The sequence below is a fragment of the Aythya ferina genome (genome assembly GCF_964211825.1).
Source record: "Aythya ferina genome assembly, chromosome: 2".
Taxonomy (NCBI): Eukaryota; Metazoa; Chordata; class Aves; order Anseriformes; family Anatidae; genus Aythya; species Aythya ferina.
Genome location: NC_140297.1, coordinates 10996881 through 11011608, shown reverse-complemented (window position 1 = coordinate 11011608; position 14728 = coordinate 10996881). Strand labels below are relative to the sequence as shown.

The 14728-nt window shown below is 38.7% G+C and overlaps 1 protein-coding gene across 8 annotated transcripts in view; it reads left to right on the top strand.

Annotated features, from left to right (window-relative positions):
- The window catches only part of DIP2C (disco interacting protein 2 homolog C), a 311029-nt gene that overhangs the window by 277731 nt on the left and 18570 nt on the right, over nucleotides 1-14728 (top strand). For 6 of the 8 annotated variants that reach the window (XM_084511374.1, XM_084511373.1, XM_084511376.1 and 3 more), the window contains 2 exons: nucleotides 2060-2089; nucleotides 3783-3844. In XM_084511374.1, coding sequence (XP_084367500.1) covers nucleotides 2060-2089; nucleotides 3783-3844 — 92 coding nt within the window. The remainder of the gene's footprint in view (nucleotides 1-2059; nucleotides 2090-3782; nucleotides 3845-14728) is intronic. The other 2 variants (XM_084511375.1, XM_084511377.1) reach the window with 1 other exon arrangement.

Below are 14728 nucleotides of genomic sequence, written 5' to 3'. Positions count from 1 at the left end.
GGACTCCCCATATTAAAAGTAGTAAGAGTTTGCTATGAGAAGAGTGCAGCAGGCGACCATACCCCCTGTGTATGATTCACACTTTGCACTGTGCTGCAGCTCTGGGTGAGCTCTGTCAGATTCTGTTTTCCCACCTTTACTATGAGTCATGCTCTGAAGTTCTTTTCACAGCTCCAGCTGCTGTGCTTGCGTATGTGAAACTGTTAAATGTACATCAAAAAAGCATCACTGGAGCAGGAGTAGGCTCAGAAGTATAAACATTGAAGCCACAGCCCTAGACAGCAAAACGAAATGAAACAAAACAGTTATTTTTAAATTCTTCAGACTTCTGTTTGCCAGGTAGATGGTTTTTAACTTTGGGGAGGGAAGGAGAGAAGAGCACATAGCTGGGCCTTTAACTGCAGTGGAGATTAGGTGCAGGCTGAGTGCTGGCACAGTGTCATCTCTCCTAATTGTCATGGTGGTTCTTGGTGCAGTTTTGACCTGCAAAGTTTTCTCAGAGAATAAATGCCTGGCATGTTGCAGAGATTTGCATCGGCCCCGCATGGTTCCCTGGTGGCATCCTGTGGGCAAGACATTTATTTATTCCAAAGGATGTGACTGATGATGTATGAGTTTTCAGGCAGAATATGCTTTTAGCCCATTTTGTTTCCTTGAACACTTGTCCTCACTAAGTATCAGACACAACAGAGGTTATGTTGTGGTTTTCCTGTTACCAGTGTTACAGATGTGCTCCATCTCTATCTCACAAAATAAATGTGCACAGACAAATTGAGTCAGTCACTCAGGTCTTGGATAAGATCTTGCTTCTTTAAAACAATGCTGAGACCTCAACTGCTGTTTGTTAGTGCCTTAGATAAAATCAGTACGAGGCTCAGACACTTGAAGACCTCTCTGGACCTGCAGTATAGTCACAAGCAATGAATTATATAACTGATGAATTTCAACTCCCCTGCTTTGTTGCAGTTACACTGCAGTGTTCAACCTAGGTTATTAGTAAGATTTCTATTTTTGGGTAGCAGTGTAAGAAGCAGATCCATCCTATTTCTTAAAAAGCTTCATCTTCCCCCACATCCAAAATTTACCTATTTTTATATGCTGCTGTGGCAGCTTCCTGTGGTTTTTAACTTTGCTGGGATTCAGAAGTTTGGCAAAAGGGATGTGGAATGGCAGTGCTCTCAGAGCTGCTGCTTTTCACAAGTTGTAGGGTTAAATCCTGCAGCAACCATCTGGGGTTAGGAATTCAACATGACAGTAGCAGCTTAGGACTAGTCATGACTGTGTTTTGTCTCTTCACTGCATTATCGATCGTGGTGGAGAACTGATGGGTTTCTGTTAGTATTTAATTTTACTGTTCTATATAAGTATTACATTGTTTATAGTCGAAAATGGACTAAGAATGAAGAGTTACTGAACTATGAAGTTACTCCATTTAGTTATGGTCTTATAGTAATTAGATTGTGCAAGAAGCCTTAATTTTATTTCACTCTAGGAGCAGGTTAATCTGTATGAAACAAGTTGTAAGTATCATTCTCTTTTCTCCATTGTATACTAATTATTTTTTTCCCAGAAGAGAGCTTACTTATGGTTTCCACAGGACATCGCTTACAAACTTCTAGTAGTGAAATGGCAGACTTGGAACCCCTGTCTCAATGGATGTGCATTAAAATAGCAGGGCCATAATGTTTACTGACTTATTCACCAAAAAATAAAAAATCAGTATGCTAGACACATGTTTTCCACTAACAACATTGTCTGTAGTGTCCTAAAACCATTTAAGTCTGTTTGTCCAAGGTTAGCAGTCTACAGCTGTCTCTTCTGTTGCTCTACTAAAATGTTGACACCTCATTTTTTACTTTTTTTAACCTTTAATGGTATAATGGTTAATTTGTAAGATTCCTGTATTTGACATTGTTTTTCTTTTTATTTTACTCCCTGCTTTTTGCATTCTCCTCTTTTTTTTTTCTCCCACCCTTCATTCCCATTTTTTACTATTATTTTCGTCTTGTGTTACCTTCTTTCCTTCTCTCCCTCATCCCTGCTATTCCTGCTGCTATAGCCTCACAGGCTGGGGAAGCTGGCCGAGCAGGTAGGGGATTTTCATGTTCCCTCAATACCCACCTATCAGCTTCCAACAGTGGGACAGACTAGAAATTGAGTCTGGAGATTTGGGGATTTTCAGATCCTATGAAATTATATACAAGTCCATTATAGCTTTATCTGGATGCAGGTTTCATCAAATATTAGTTGTCTGTTGTAACTCTTTCATTCACACTGAAAATAACAAATACCATAGTGATTGTCTTTGATTTTCATTATTTTATAATCCAATTCAAGTTTAGTTTTATTTTTTAAAAATAAACAATTTTTTTCTCGTTTTTTGTTTTTAACATTGCATATATTTGAAATAAGCTCTCCGCTCAGCACTAGTCTGTTACACTGCTGAGTTTACTAGTAGACTCAAAATTGTGTCGTTACTAGCTAGAGAGGATATTGTATCTTGTATTGTGTATAACAAGCTAAAGAGGCTAACATGCATGTGCAGCTCTATTACTCTTTTTCTCCTCTGGTGGTGGGTCACTATCAGTGTCTGTACAGTAAGTATCAATCAGTACTGGTAGCTCTTTTCCCCTTTAGATACAAAATTATGTATTCATTGAATTCTGTCACACTTTTTAGTGCTAAATGAATCATGGAGCTACTGGCCAGCATTGCAGAAACACAAAATTTAGTCCCAGACATACTTAATGTGAAGAATTGTACTCTAATATATCCCAAACAGGACAGAAATCACTGGGAACTGATGCTGTCTGCTGTTTTAAATACTTAAGATCTAAATAACTGATAAAGGAGTTCCTGCACTTGTACACTACGTAGGCTAGGTGAATTTATCTGCTGAAAAAAAAGAAGAAAAAAAAAAAGTTTTCCAAAGTTCCAGTGTTCAAAAATGAAGTTGTGTTTTTCTTCTAGCTTTCTGTTTAGCAGCGATATGAACTATGCAGCAGAGAAAAGAGCCTTAGACTACAGCACTGAAAATTCCAATGATGTTCTGTAGTGATGAGTTTGAAGTCTTGGATAAGGGAAAATCATAGCAGGTTACAAGTCTGCAGCAAAGCTGTGGGTGGAAAGGCCTAAAAGACTCTATCATCTCTGCATAAAAGGAAACTCGAATTAGCCTACTATTGTTCAAGTAACTAAATATTATGACATAAAATGAGGCTTTAAATTATACAGTGGAAGACCGAAAAGGAACAGAATAATTGCTTATAGATCTTCAGTCCACACTGGTTCGTGTCATGCGTGCTACCTTTAATATCTTTAGCTTCAAATATATTCTCTGTTGCATGTGTGGAAGATTCTCAGTAAACCATGCTTCACATTCCTGACCATGTGCTTCTGCCATTAAACTATGTCTCCTCTTGCCGTTTCTGCATTCCTTTCTATGGCAAAATGTGTTTAACATTTTTGTATGTATCCACATGCTGAATACTTGGCCTTTTGTAGCAAATAAAACCTCTGTTGACATGTGTTTGGTTAAATGGTATGGCCGCTTGATGCGTTTTCCAACCACGAGGTAACACGTGCCTGACGGTAGGTATGTTTTCAGGTGCTCTGTAAAGCTGACTCTGTAAAGCTGAGCTTTGTTTGATGAACAGCTTAAATATAACTTGTCATTTGATTAGTATAATTAGCAGTGAAATGAATGTTCAGTTATTCGGGGGGTAAATCTCTTTTCTCCTCCCAGCCTTCAGGTTCTGATTAGCTGATGTTGTTGTTCACAGGGAACATCTGGACCGGATCCAACCACAGTCTATGTTGATATGAGGGCACTGAGGCATGACAGGTCGGAACCACCTTTTTCTTCTATATCAAACACACTTAAGAGTTTCTAGCAAAAAAGTCATCACACCTCACTCGGAAAACCTTTTTAATCCTCATAAATAATTTGTGATAACTCCTACCTGCAAGCAGAAGAAGTTACTTCTATTAGTTGGTTAATTAATGAATGTTACCATTGATAAAGCTGAAGCATCAGGTATAGCAAGTCTGTTCACTAACAAGATTCCCAGCTTTTCAGGGTTTCGTGACACTTATTTCTGGTGGGACAGCCTAGCCAGTCCCTAAGAAATGGAGCCCTGTTGGGCCTGTTGGCTTCACAGAGGTGTTTCTCCTTGTTGGGCAAGGCCAGCGAGGAGACGATGGGGAGATTTTGCTGTAATTCTTAATGCTGTAAGACTGTGAAGGATTATCAACTTTGGCCATTGTGAGCAACCACATTGTCATTGGATGTTTTCTGGTTTTACATTTAATGTTAAATACTCATACAACAAGTGACAACTAAAATTTACATGTAGTTTTTGTAAGGAGTTAATGAAATCTTCTGGATGGAAGGAAACTTGTAATTTAATGTGTAATTTTAGAAAGTACCCATGCACATGTTTCAGTTTTCCAATACAGTAGTCAAAAAGCTAGCAGGTAGTCTCTTTGTAAAATTTTCTTTTAACAAAACAGAAAGTTTTCTGTTAACTCGGGAAGAGGTGAACATTTAGTTGACAGTGTTCACCACTCCTGGTGCCATAAAAAATCATTATCCAAATGGGGCTTCTTATTCTTTTTTGCTCTTTTTTCCCCCCTCTCCTTCATAAAAGCTTAACAGCAGAGAATGTGTTCACCTTAGGCAAATATTGACTTTAGCTCTATCAAAGTGACTGGGTCAGCTTGCAGGGTACCAACCTCAAGGCAGTGCTGGCCTCTGCCCACATCACTCCCCGCATTTCCCAGCACTTCATAAATGCTAGTCATAACAGGTTCGTATTTCTGGACAACACATAAATTCTAAAATGAGCATGACCTTCAGTCTGTTAGGTACATATAGTTTGGACCTGCTCAGCAAGTCTTCCATATATATCCCTCTGTCGCAGTGCAGGGCTGAAGAGGGACAGGGATTTGTCCTGCACGTGCAGAGACATCTAGCTCAGAGCTGCCTGCCTAGACCCTCTTTAGTGAAAAGGCAAATGGGAAGTTTTAGGATGTGATTTACCTGATTTCTTGTAAGTTTTCAGCTTAAGGAAATACTAATTGGACTCAAAATTGTGGGCTTCTTTCCATTAATTATAAAGGGAACATAGCATAGTTAAGTAAAATACAAATACAGGCGTCTTCTTACAGGACATGGAGTATGGCAGGTGGAAGAAAGGACCTGTAAGATACTTGACACTCTCAACATTTCTCTCTTCCTTTTGCACACTATATTGCCAACAGTAATACTCAGGTTTGATCTGTCCTTTGCGATACTGCTGCCTGCATAACCTGGCCTCAGAAAACTTGGACTACCTGGCCCAGCAACTACGGTACTGTGTAGACATGCTCACACTCAGCCCAGGGAACAAAAAGGTCCTGACGTTATCATTGCATGAGCCTATCATCTCTGCAGTGCACCAAAGAAAGGGGATTTACTTGAGAAGCTGAATGATTTATTTTGTAAGAAGGGTGTGAGTAGTGGAGCAATTTTTTCTCTAAGAGCAGAACACTGAACAGGATAAATCTCATCCAGTCTAAAGCAGTCTGTTAGGCTTCTTCTGCAGTCGGTGAAAAAGGACACACAACACTGGTGTAACACAGACATCTCAGGCAAGCATCAGCGTGGGGTGAATTGCAGTTAAGGTACCATTCTTTCTGCATTGATGAGGAAGGAAACTTAAACAACTAACTTAAACCAAATGTTTATTTTTTAATAGAAGCATTAAGGTGAGACTTATTTGCCCGGAAGTGTTTGAACTAACTTCATAGCTCTAAAAAGGTTGAAGTTAAGTTGACACAATGTAGGCGTATATCCGTAAGCATCATTCAAGTGCAGGAGAGAGAGATGAAGTTGTGTCTATAGACAGAAAAGAATAAAGCAAATATATATATATATATATATATATTAATTTTTCTTAGAGGAGAAGTAAATTTATGTAATATTTACTGGAAGGAATGTATATAGAAACATATATTTGTAAAGATAAATTATTATTTACAGTTTTATAATAATAATTATAAATAATAAAAATACATTTGTAAATCTTTATATAAGGAAAATAAGATCATGCTTCGTAAAAGCTGTATGTGGCATGGGTATACTATTTCCTTGCCTTACCATGTCATTGAGAAGTAGGCATCATTATCAAGACCAGACTTTGCAGTGTGTTATTTTATATTTAGTGACTAGATCTACAGAACATGAAAGATGAACTTTGGAGTTGCCTTCTCACATTGTGGTAATGTAGATTTTAATTTGATGGATTAAAGCTGTGCCTCATTTACTCAATCCTGTGGAATTTAGAATTAGATCCATGGGTCATAAATTAGGAGACAAAACAACTTTATTTGGCACAGTCTCTTCACACTTGCTGTTTTTAACCATTTTAGTGGAACCGAATGTCACTATCACTTAGCAGCAACTGAAAGATTGCTTCATGTAGCCGTGAGAGTGTACAGTAACAACCAACTGCGTCTTTGCAGGTCAGCCAGTCTCCCAACAATATGGAAAAACTACACTGTACACTTAATGTGAGGGATTTTTTTCTATTTTCTATTTTGTAGGATATTCTCCAGAATTTGAAAAAGACTGAAAGACTGAACATCATTCTTTTTTTTTTTTTTTTTTTTTTTCTTGGCATAATAATGCTTTCTAGTTACTGCAAAAGTAGCTTTGACAGCTTATCAAAATATCATTGTTTGATAACAGTTTAGATCAAAATACCTGTGCCATGTACAATCTGGACAGAGATCTAGAGCTGCTTGGTCAATCAGACTAGACATTTCCTCCCAGCTTGCACTGGATTCTGATGGTTTATTTCTTGGGCTAGTTTAGAGGTTCTCAAACACCTTTTGAATCTGCCTCTGTGTGTGTTTTAGCCCCCAGCCCACAGGTTTAGCTGCTGGGTTCCTAGAGCTCTAGCCATGGTACTGCCAGATCAGGGAAGAGACTGGGTTCACACGGAGATTCAGGAAGCTGATGCCAAGGGGTGCAACCACTCAGTCATTAGCAGGCATCAGTTGTGGTACTAGAAAAAGCATTGAATTGCCTAACAGTGATCATCCAGTGGAATTTTAGGTGATACAGCTACTCCATCAGCCTTGCCTGTTGTATTGGCTAGCACTAATCAGATGGCCCAAGCACCAGATGGCATTAGACACCTGTCTGGGAAACTGAGTAACATCTTAACAGCAGGAGGATGATATTGAAGCATCACCCCCAAGAGCAAAATGCTTCAATATCATTCTATTCATCTTCTAAAAATCAGTGTCACCAGAAGTAAAGAGTCAGAAAGAAGTGAGAAGTAAAGACAGACTTGTCCCACCTATGCCACTTAACACAAAAATAATAACAATAACAATAATAATTAAAAACAAACTAAACAACAACACAAGAGAAGACCCCCAAATTAGCAGCAGGTGACTTATATGTCCCTGCACTACTGGAGAGGTTAACTCCAAAAAGCAAAATACATGTAGGTGGATTAATGCTTCCCTGTGCATGAGCTGGCCTCTTGGCAGGCTGCGCTGGCCCAATAGCTTGTTCACTGTGCAGCCCAGGTCATGTAAACATGCCCATGTGCATGCAACAAAGCTCCAGGTATCAGCACCCTGCCATGCCATTGACTGCAGTTCTCTGCCAATGCTTCTGGGAAAACAACTTAGTATTAAAAAATAAAAATAAATAAATAAATAAATAAATAAGTAAATAGAACAAATATATTCTTTTCACATTTGTCTGAACTCCCCTGGTTTTCAGATCCCTCCATCATCATTTTGGACCAGTCATGTTCTCCTCAGAAAGCTTTTCAGGTGGTTAAACACAAGATACCTAAATATGCTAAAAGCTGAGAAGTGCTTGGAAGAAGAGACAGAGATTCCTTTCTCATTGTACCAGAATACCACATACTTGAAAGATGTACAGTTTTTAACATTTCCACGCTTTTATGGCACTAAAGATGGACATTTCAAGCCCAAGCATCCCTTTTATTGAGGATGCTTTAAAACAATATCTACATGTGTGTAAGGTTAAAAATGTACAACATAACAAATTTAAATGCAAATCATATCCTAGTAGAAAAATAATTTAATTGAAAAAAATGGCCACTTCATCAAACTGAGACTAGACCTCATGTGTGTTCCAAAATAAATCTTCCTTTCACATAGACAGGGAAAAACTATTTTTTAAATGCTCTTCAGGATGTCAGGCTAGATTTTCAAAAGTTTCAGTATAGTTGCATATATTCTAAAAGATACTTATCATTAAATCATTCAAAACTGTTTTCAAAATGTAACTGATTTAGCCTGCTAGTTTAAATTTTGGAATGGCCTTAAATTTGAAACTGAGTTGGTGTGAATAAGAAGTGAAGCATCATGAAAAATGTTGAAATGACATATTTTGACTGCTTTGAATTTTTTTCCCAAATTTTAATATAGGAAAATCTTTTTTTTTTTCTGCATTTCTGTATTTAAAATGTAGTATAGAAGATTTCCTCATAAATTAGTGGGCTGAAGGATCATCCAATGATGCCTGAAGGAGACTGTTGATCTAAAACTGAAATTTCCTGCAGCCGCTGTAAAGATAAAGATCCCTTTGCATCCTGATACTGTTTCCTGTAGCAAAACCTTATCAACACAGAAAACAAAATTATGAAAATCATTGTCCTGCCTAAAGTGAAGAACAGGAAGGACCTACATTGATATCAGAGTTTGTTTTAAAAGAATAAAAAGGAAAAAGCAAACAAATTCAGTTCAGTCTGTCACTACCCCCAAAATCAGGCAAAAATATCCCCAGTCTCCTTTTTCAGTAGTGACAATTTGTGAGCTCTGATGGACTGGAGGTCAATCAGAGACTTCTAGTGGGGAGAGAGCCACTGATCAAGTTGTGTATGTATTTATAATTATTTCAGTATTAAGATTTAACATGCACTTGGACAGCTTTCTCTTACTTTGGCTACAAGTTGCATTTAGGCTGATTATTGGACTATAGCCACATTTTGTACCAAAAATGAGCGAGAACGAACACTTTGTCAGTGCTAATAAACAGTATTCTTTTTTTCTGTTTTTTTTTTTTTTTGTTTGTTTGTTTGTTTGTTTGTTTTTTTGTTTGTTTGTTTGTTTGTTTTTGGGTTTTTTTTTGATTCTATTTTCATAAATGCAGGCATCCTTACCGCTCGTATCCTTCTGATCCTTTCTTTAAATTCCAGTATTCCTTTTAGTGAAGCAATAGTCGCATTAAATGATCATTTGAATTATTCTAATTTCATCAAGTTTAGTCTGGCTGTTTCTTTTCAGTGCAGTAAGAAGAATTGAATTATTAAACCCTTTTGTGGTTTACTCCATTTCCCTTTGAGCTGGATGTAATGGTGAGCTGCTTGGATGGTTTCATGGTCACAGACACAGTGAGACAGCTGGCGCCAAACAGGGAGCCAACTCCAGCTGTGGGATGTGGCCAGGTAGAGGCAGTGGGATGTATGTTGGTTCAAGTTACTCATTTTTTATTCTGGCAGGTATTCGTGATGTGGGATGTGGCATCCAAAACCTTTCGCTGAAATATTCCTATTCCATCATTAAAACAAACTGTTTTAGTCTGATTTCCCACTGTATTTGTTAAACAAGCAGTTAGTAGGTCTGTAAAAATAGGTGTCTTGTCTTCGTATGGGGTCATAGTCATCTTTTGGGAATTATGTAAATTAGTGAATCTTTCCAAAATTAAAAATAACTGCTCCCTGTATTACTTAAGTTATTAGCAGACTTGATGTCTTAGGAATGTATTTATATGCTGTGCTAAATCTGATTTTTCATTGTGGTCTTCTGGGGTGTTCAAAGAGCTCTGAACTTCTGTCAGCTTTGCTGGGAGACATTGTTCCCCTGAGAATGGTGATTTCTGAGGATGGAAATTCTGAGTCTCGTTCCCCAAGAAAATAAAAGAACAGTGGTAGTGTTTCAAAGATATGTGAAAACAGTTACTTATTACAGGATTTATTATTATAGATTGCTTATACACTGAGCCCAGTCTCAAATACAGGCTCTGTCAAAGGAAATCAGTTAAGGCTTTGGCTTCATTTTAATGTATTCCAGCAGTTCAGACTTCATGCAGGAAAAGAAAAATAGCCTTTTATCCTGCCTGTCAATTGTTTATCATTCTGCACTCTATTTTATTGAAACTTTCGTGTTGTGTATACATTGTTTTGAGTAATACCAAGCAACAAAACCACGGGAGCTTTTTTCTAATTCTCAAGCACTTCTTTTCCATCTACCTTGAAAAATACTCTTATTATAGGGTTACCAGACAAAAGAGCTACTTAGCTAAATTATCTGAGCTACAGCCACAGCCGTGCTCTGTAGCACAGTCACAGCATGGAGGGGAACCATTTTATGGTCACGTAGTAGAGAAAAGAGACTGGGGGGAAACATGTCAGAAAGGGACATGCTAATGGCAAGTGACAATAAAATAGTTACCTTTGTGAAGCATTAATTGATTAATCATACTTGAAAGCAATCTACCAATGGCTACAGAAAAGAAACCTGGAAAATTGTTCCCTGACGCTCTGGGGAGCAGTGCCTTTCCCAGCTCCTGTAATGGGTTACCGTGCACAGAATCCATTTGCAGGTTACAGAAAATCCCAGTCCTCAATTATTGACTCTGTGTGAGATCTGAAGGGGTAATACGGATCTATTGCTGTCCCTTTTGACACTTCACCACCTTTGCCTTACACTGTGATTGAGTAGGTACCGTGTGTAAAGTGTGTTGAGGTTTGAAGTGCTAGATACCTGGGGAACTGTTCAAAACGCCAACCTGGCAAATCACTGGCCTCAGAAAAGCATCAGTACTTTTAAGCAATAAGCTCTTTTACAAATTGTGTCGTGTCAAGTGCCACCTCCAGCAGTGCCATTCCAGTCATCCTGAGCTTCAGGGATCTTCTGGTACAGGTAACTTTAATTCCAAAATTAAAGCGTCACACATTACCTATGCTTTTTTTAAGATTGTCTGTTCCTGTAGCTGTTTTGTTTTGTTTTCTCTTTTTTTCTTCCTATTATCACAGAAACAGATTGTCATAGAGAAATGAAAAGCCTTCACCACTGTAGTCAGTAGAATTAGCTCTCCATTTTAAAGGAGGAAGGGCTGAGGTCTTTAAAATAAAGCTTAAGACCCTCCAAGTTTTAAGTAGGCTAAGCTGTGATGCAGTTTGATTTTGAGGATTCTTTGTAGAAGTGTATGGCTTTTAGGCATTTTGCCCATTAACTTGTAGAATTTCATTAGAGAGTTTAAGCTGTCTGTCATGGTACTGGCAAAACCTTCCTTGTTCTTCACGTATTTGCTCAGGAGAAAATCCAGCCTTGGCTTTTTAGTGGCATTATATTTTGTTTCTGTCTCAAAAATCTTGTTGGCACTCTTTCTGATCTCTGGGAAACAAGTCTCCCAGAAAGAAAAGCTCATTCTGGATGATGTGTTTAATAGCAAAACTTCAACTTCTGACTTAGAGGAAAAGTCCTGGTGTGCCTGACTTGGAGGAAAGGTCCTCTCTTGCAGTTGCTGCTTGCATCAAGGGATGAACCAAGAGCCTTGCTCAGCCTCTGTGTCGCCAACTAGGCGGTGATTTGGAAATCAGCTAATGACCTGGGTAACTGAACTGTCTAGAACATTGTCTAAGGGATTGCACTATTTATAAAAGAGAATCCAGAGTTATAACAAAAATTGTAAATACACCTCTTTTAAGAGCTTTGAAAGATGTCTCGGTCCCAGGCATAAATCGTCTTCAGTTGCAGGGCAGGAGAAAGGGACAAACAGCCATTAACTTTCAGATGGGAGCCACCCTCCTTGTTCCACTCAGGCTGAGTTATGAGGCTCAACTAAATGGGAGTCCTACAAAGAAATTTCTGTGCTCCCTAAGGACAGGCCCTTGAGGTATTTGCTCCCTTGAGTCTATTTTTAATTTCATCAAGTCTTTTTCAAGGGAACAGAATATTAGCTTTTTAGTGGAATAGGACAATAAGGTTTGGCTCTACTGGTGGATTTTGAAAGAAGATGTGGCATAGAATACCTTAACTATAAATGGAGAAATTCCAGTTATATTTCCATGGAGGGGCTGGGGAATACTGTAACGTGTACCAAGACATGTACATGTCAAACACGTACAAAGAGAAGACAAAAAGTCTTAGCTTTCCAGGAAAGTAGGTGTATTGCACTTGTACATTTACATAATTGTTTGCACGTGCCATTTGCATGTCATTTTTCAAACATAAACAGTACAACTAGGTGGAAAATGTTCGGTTTTTGTTTTCACAAACCATTTTTGAACTGTCCAATAATTCCAGTTTATTAAACCGTTTTTATTCCTGAAGAATATCTGATGCTACCTAAAAAAAGGGATTGCTCATTTCAGCACATAGCAAGCTTCTGTTGGTGTTCCAGGTCTGTTTCAGTCTTGGAGGCTGGGAATTGATAAAACAAGGTGGCAGGTTACCTTTCTGAGAAGTATTTGTTAAAAATTCTTCCACTTCCTTTCCTAAAAGCCATACTTCTCTCTTTCTTCCTCTTGGAGTTTGCTGTGAGTCTAGCCATACACATACAGGAAAGTCTTCCCAAAAAAATGCCATTTTCATTCTTCTACTTTTTTTAAAGATAGCACGTACTTTGTATTTGATTTTTACAGATAGTGTATTCTGAAGCATATTTTGCTTTGTTTTCCTCATTGTGGGATATACAGAAAGTTCTGGCTGAATATGGGGGGCACTTCTTTACTGTGAGGATGACAGAGCACTGGCACAGGTTGCCCAGAGGGGCTGTGGAGCCTCCTTCTCTGGAGATATTCAAAACCCACCTGGATGCCATCCTGCACAGTGCTCTAGCTGATCCTGCTCAGCAGGAGGGATGGACTAGATGATCTTCAGAGGTCCCTTCCAACCTCAGCCATTCTGTGATTCCGTGATCTAATGGACCACTAAACACTGATTCATTAAAAAGTCATTGACCTAGAGTACATTTACTGCTTCGGCAATAGAGGAAAAAGTGCTGCTTTCCCATACTGCAGCCTTAGAGTGCATTTCACAACAGAAACAACTGCTTTGGAGGGAAAAATGCTTAATGAATAGATGTAAAATTTGGAGCAAGCCTTTTAAATTCTGCAGACCTAGCTGCAGTACGCTCTAAGAGATGTATATGAGAGATGTACATAAGAGATGTAGCTTCCTAAGTGCTTTCTATCCGTGTTTTCTTTCTCTCCTTCTCTTGCCAGCCTTTGCAGGAGGACAGACAGGGCTTTTGCTCTCCCACGCACTGACAGTCATTTGCCATGAATAATTCAGCAGTGGGTGCCATGCTGGTGGTTACCCCTGGGAATTGGGCTCTGTCACCTTTGTGACCCACTCCAGCTTTGCTAGCCTCAGGCACTCCTTTGGCTCCTGTTGTCAGCAGTCTGTGGCTGTATGAATGCTGAATGACTCGGGTGTGGGAAGGAGAACTCAGAAAAACAGTAAAAACGTCCTGTATTTATATAATGATCCCTCCCTAACTTTGTTAGAGATGCAATATCCTTACAAATGGCTGTATTCAATAGCTCTTAATATACTGCTTCAAGTCTCACATATCCTCCTGAAGATTTTATATCCTAGAAGCATCTGTTTGCAGATGATGAGCTTATTTATGTGAAGAGTCTTGTGCAGCTCAGCCAGGGTCCCCAGTGAGCCTCCTGTGAGGATGGTCCCTCTCCAGTGACTTCAGGTGCATGTGGCACTGCAGCACATTGCACTACTGCCTTTTCTTCAGACTGTTCATCTGTGGTTTTAATTCCGCTAAAGAAGTGTCTCCACACGTTGAACTTCTTGCACTGGAAATGTCTCTGGTGGTAGGTAAGGAGAGGGAACTTCTTGCACATTCTTCCCCAGAAATGCAGGGTGCCCGCTCCATGAGTCAGCTGGTGGTGTGAATCCTGAAGCTTGTAGCAAGATAAAGGAGCCTTATCAGGGAGGACTTGATTTCAGAAATTTCACTTTTCAAAATGCTGTGTAAATGAAGGATATAACATTGCATGGGGGAAGATAAAATTATTTCCATCATTTGTTAACAATAAATAGGGTAATTCTATTCCATGAAAAAATTTTAAGGTCACAAATTTGTTAGAATTAAAGTTTTCCCTATGTGTGGGGTCTTTTTTTCCCAGTTAGAACTGGGAAGACAAAACATTACAAAATAAGAAAAGCGCTTTGTATCAAACAGAGTCATCAGCTCACAACTGTGATTATGAAAAGTGCCATAAAAACAATTAGCAATAAACAACATGTCGTGGGAGGCTTGTAATCTAAATAAAAAGATAAAAGCTAAGAGCAGCATTATGCCTGTGTTTGCAGATATGAACCTGAAGCACAGAGAAATGCGATGTTTTGCCTGCTGGGGCACGACAGGTGTGAGATAGAGCCAGGGGGCAGGTGGGATTCTTCAGTCCCAGTCCACTGCACTGACTTTAAATAGTTGTGCATTATGCTTTACACAATCTATGAAGTTAAACAAATTGAATGTGATGCCCATATAATAAAATCTGAACATTTTTCAGTACCTTAAAGCTAAAAACAGACATAAATATGAAATTTATTTTTGCATATTCCCATAGCCATTTATGATAAAATGACTATTACTTTTTTTTTTAATCTCCAAAATTTAGAATGCTCATTTCCTGAACCTGAGTTCCTACCTCATTCTGCTTTACAG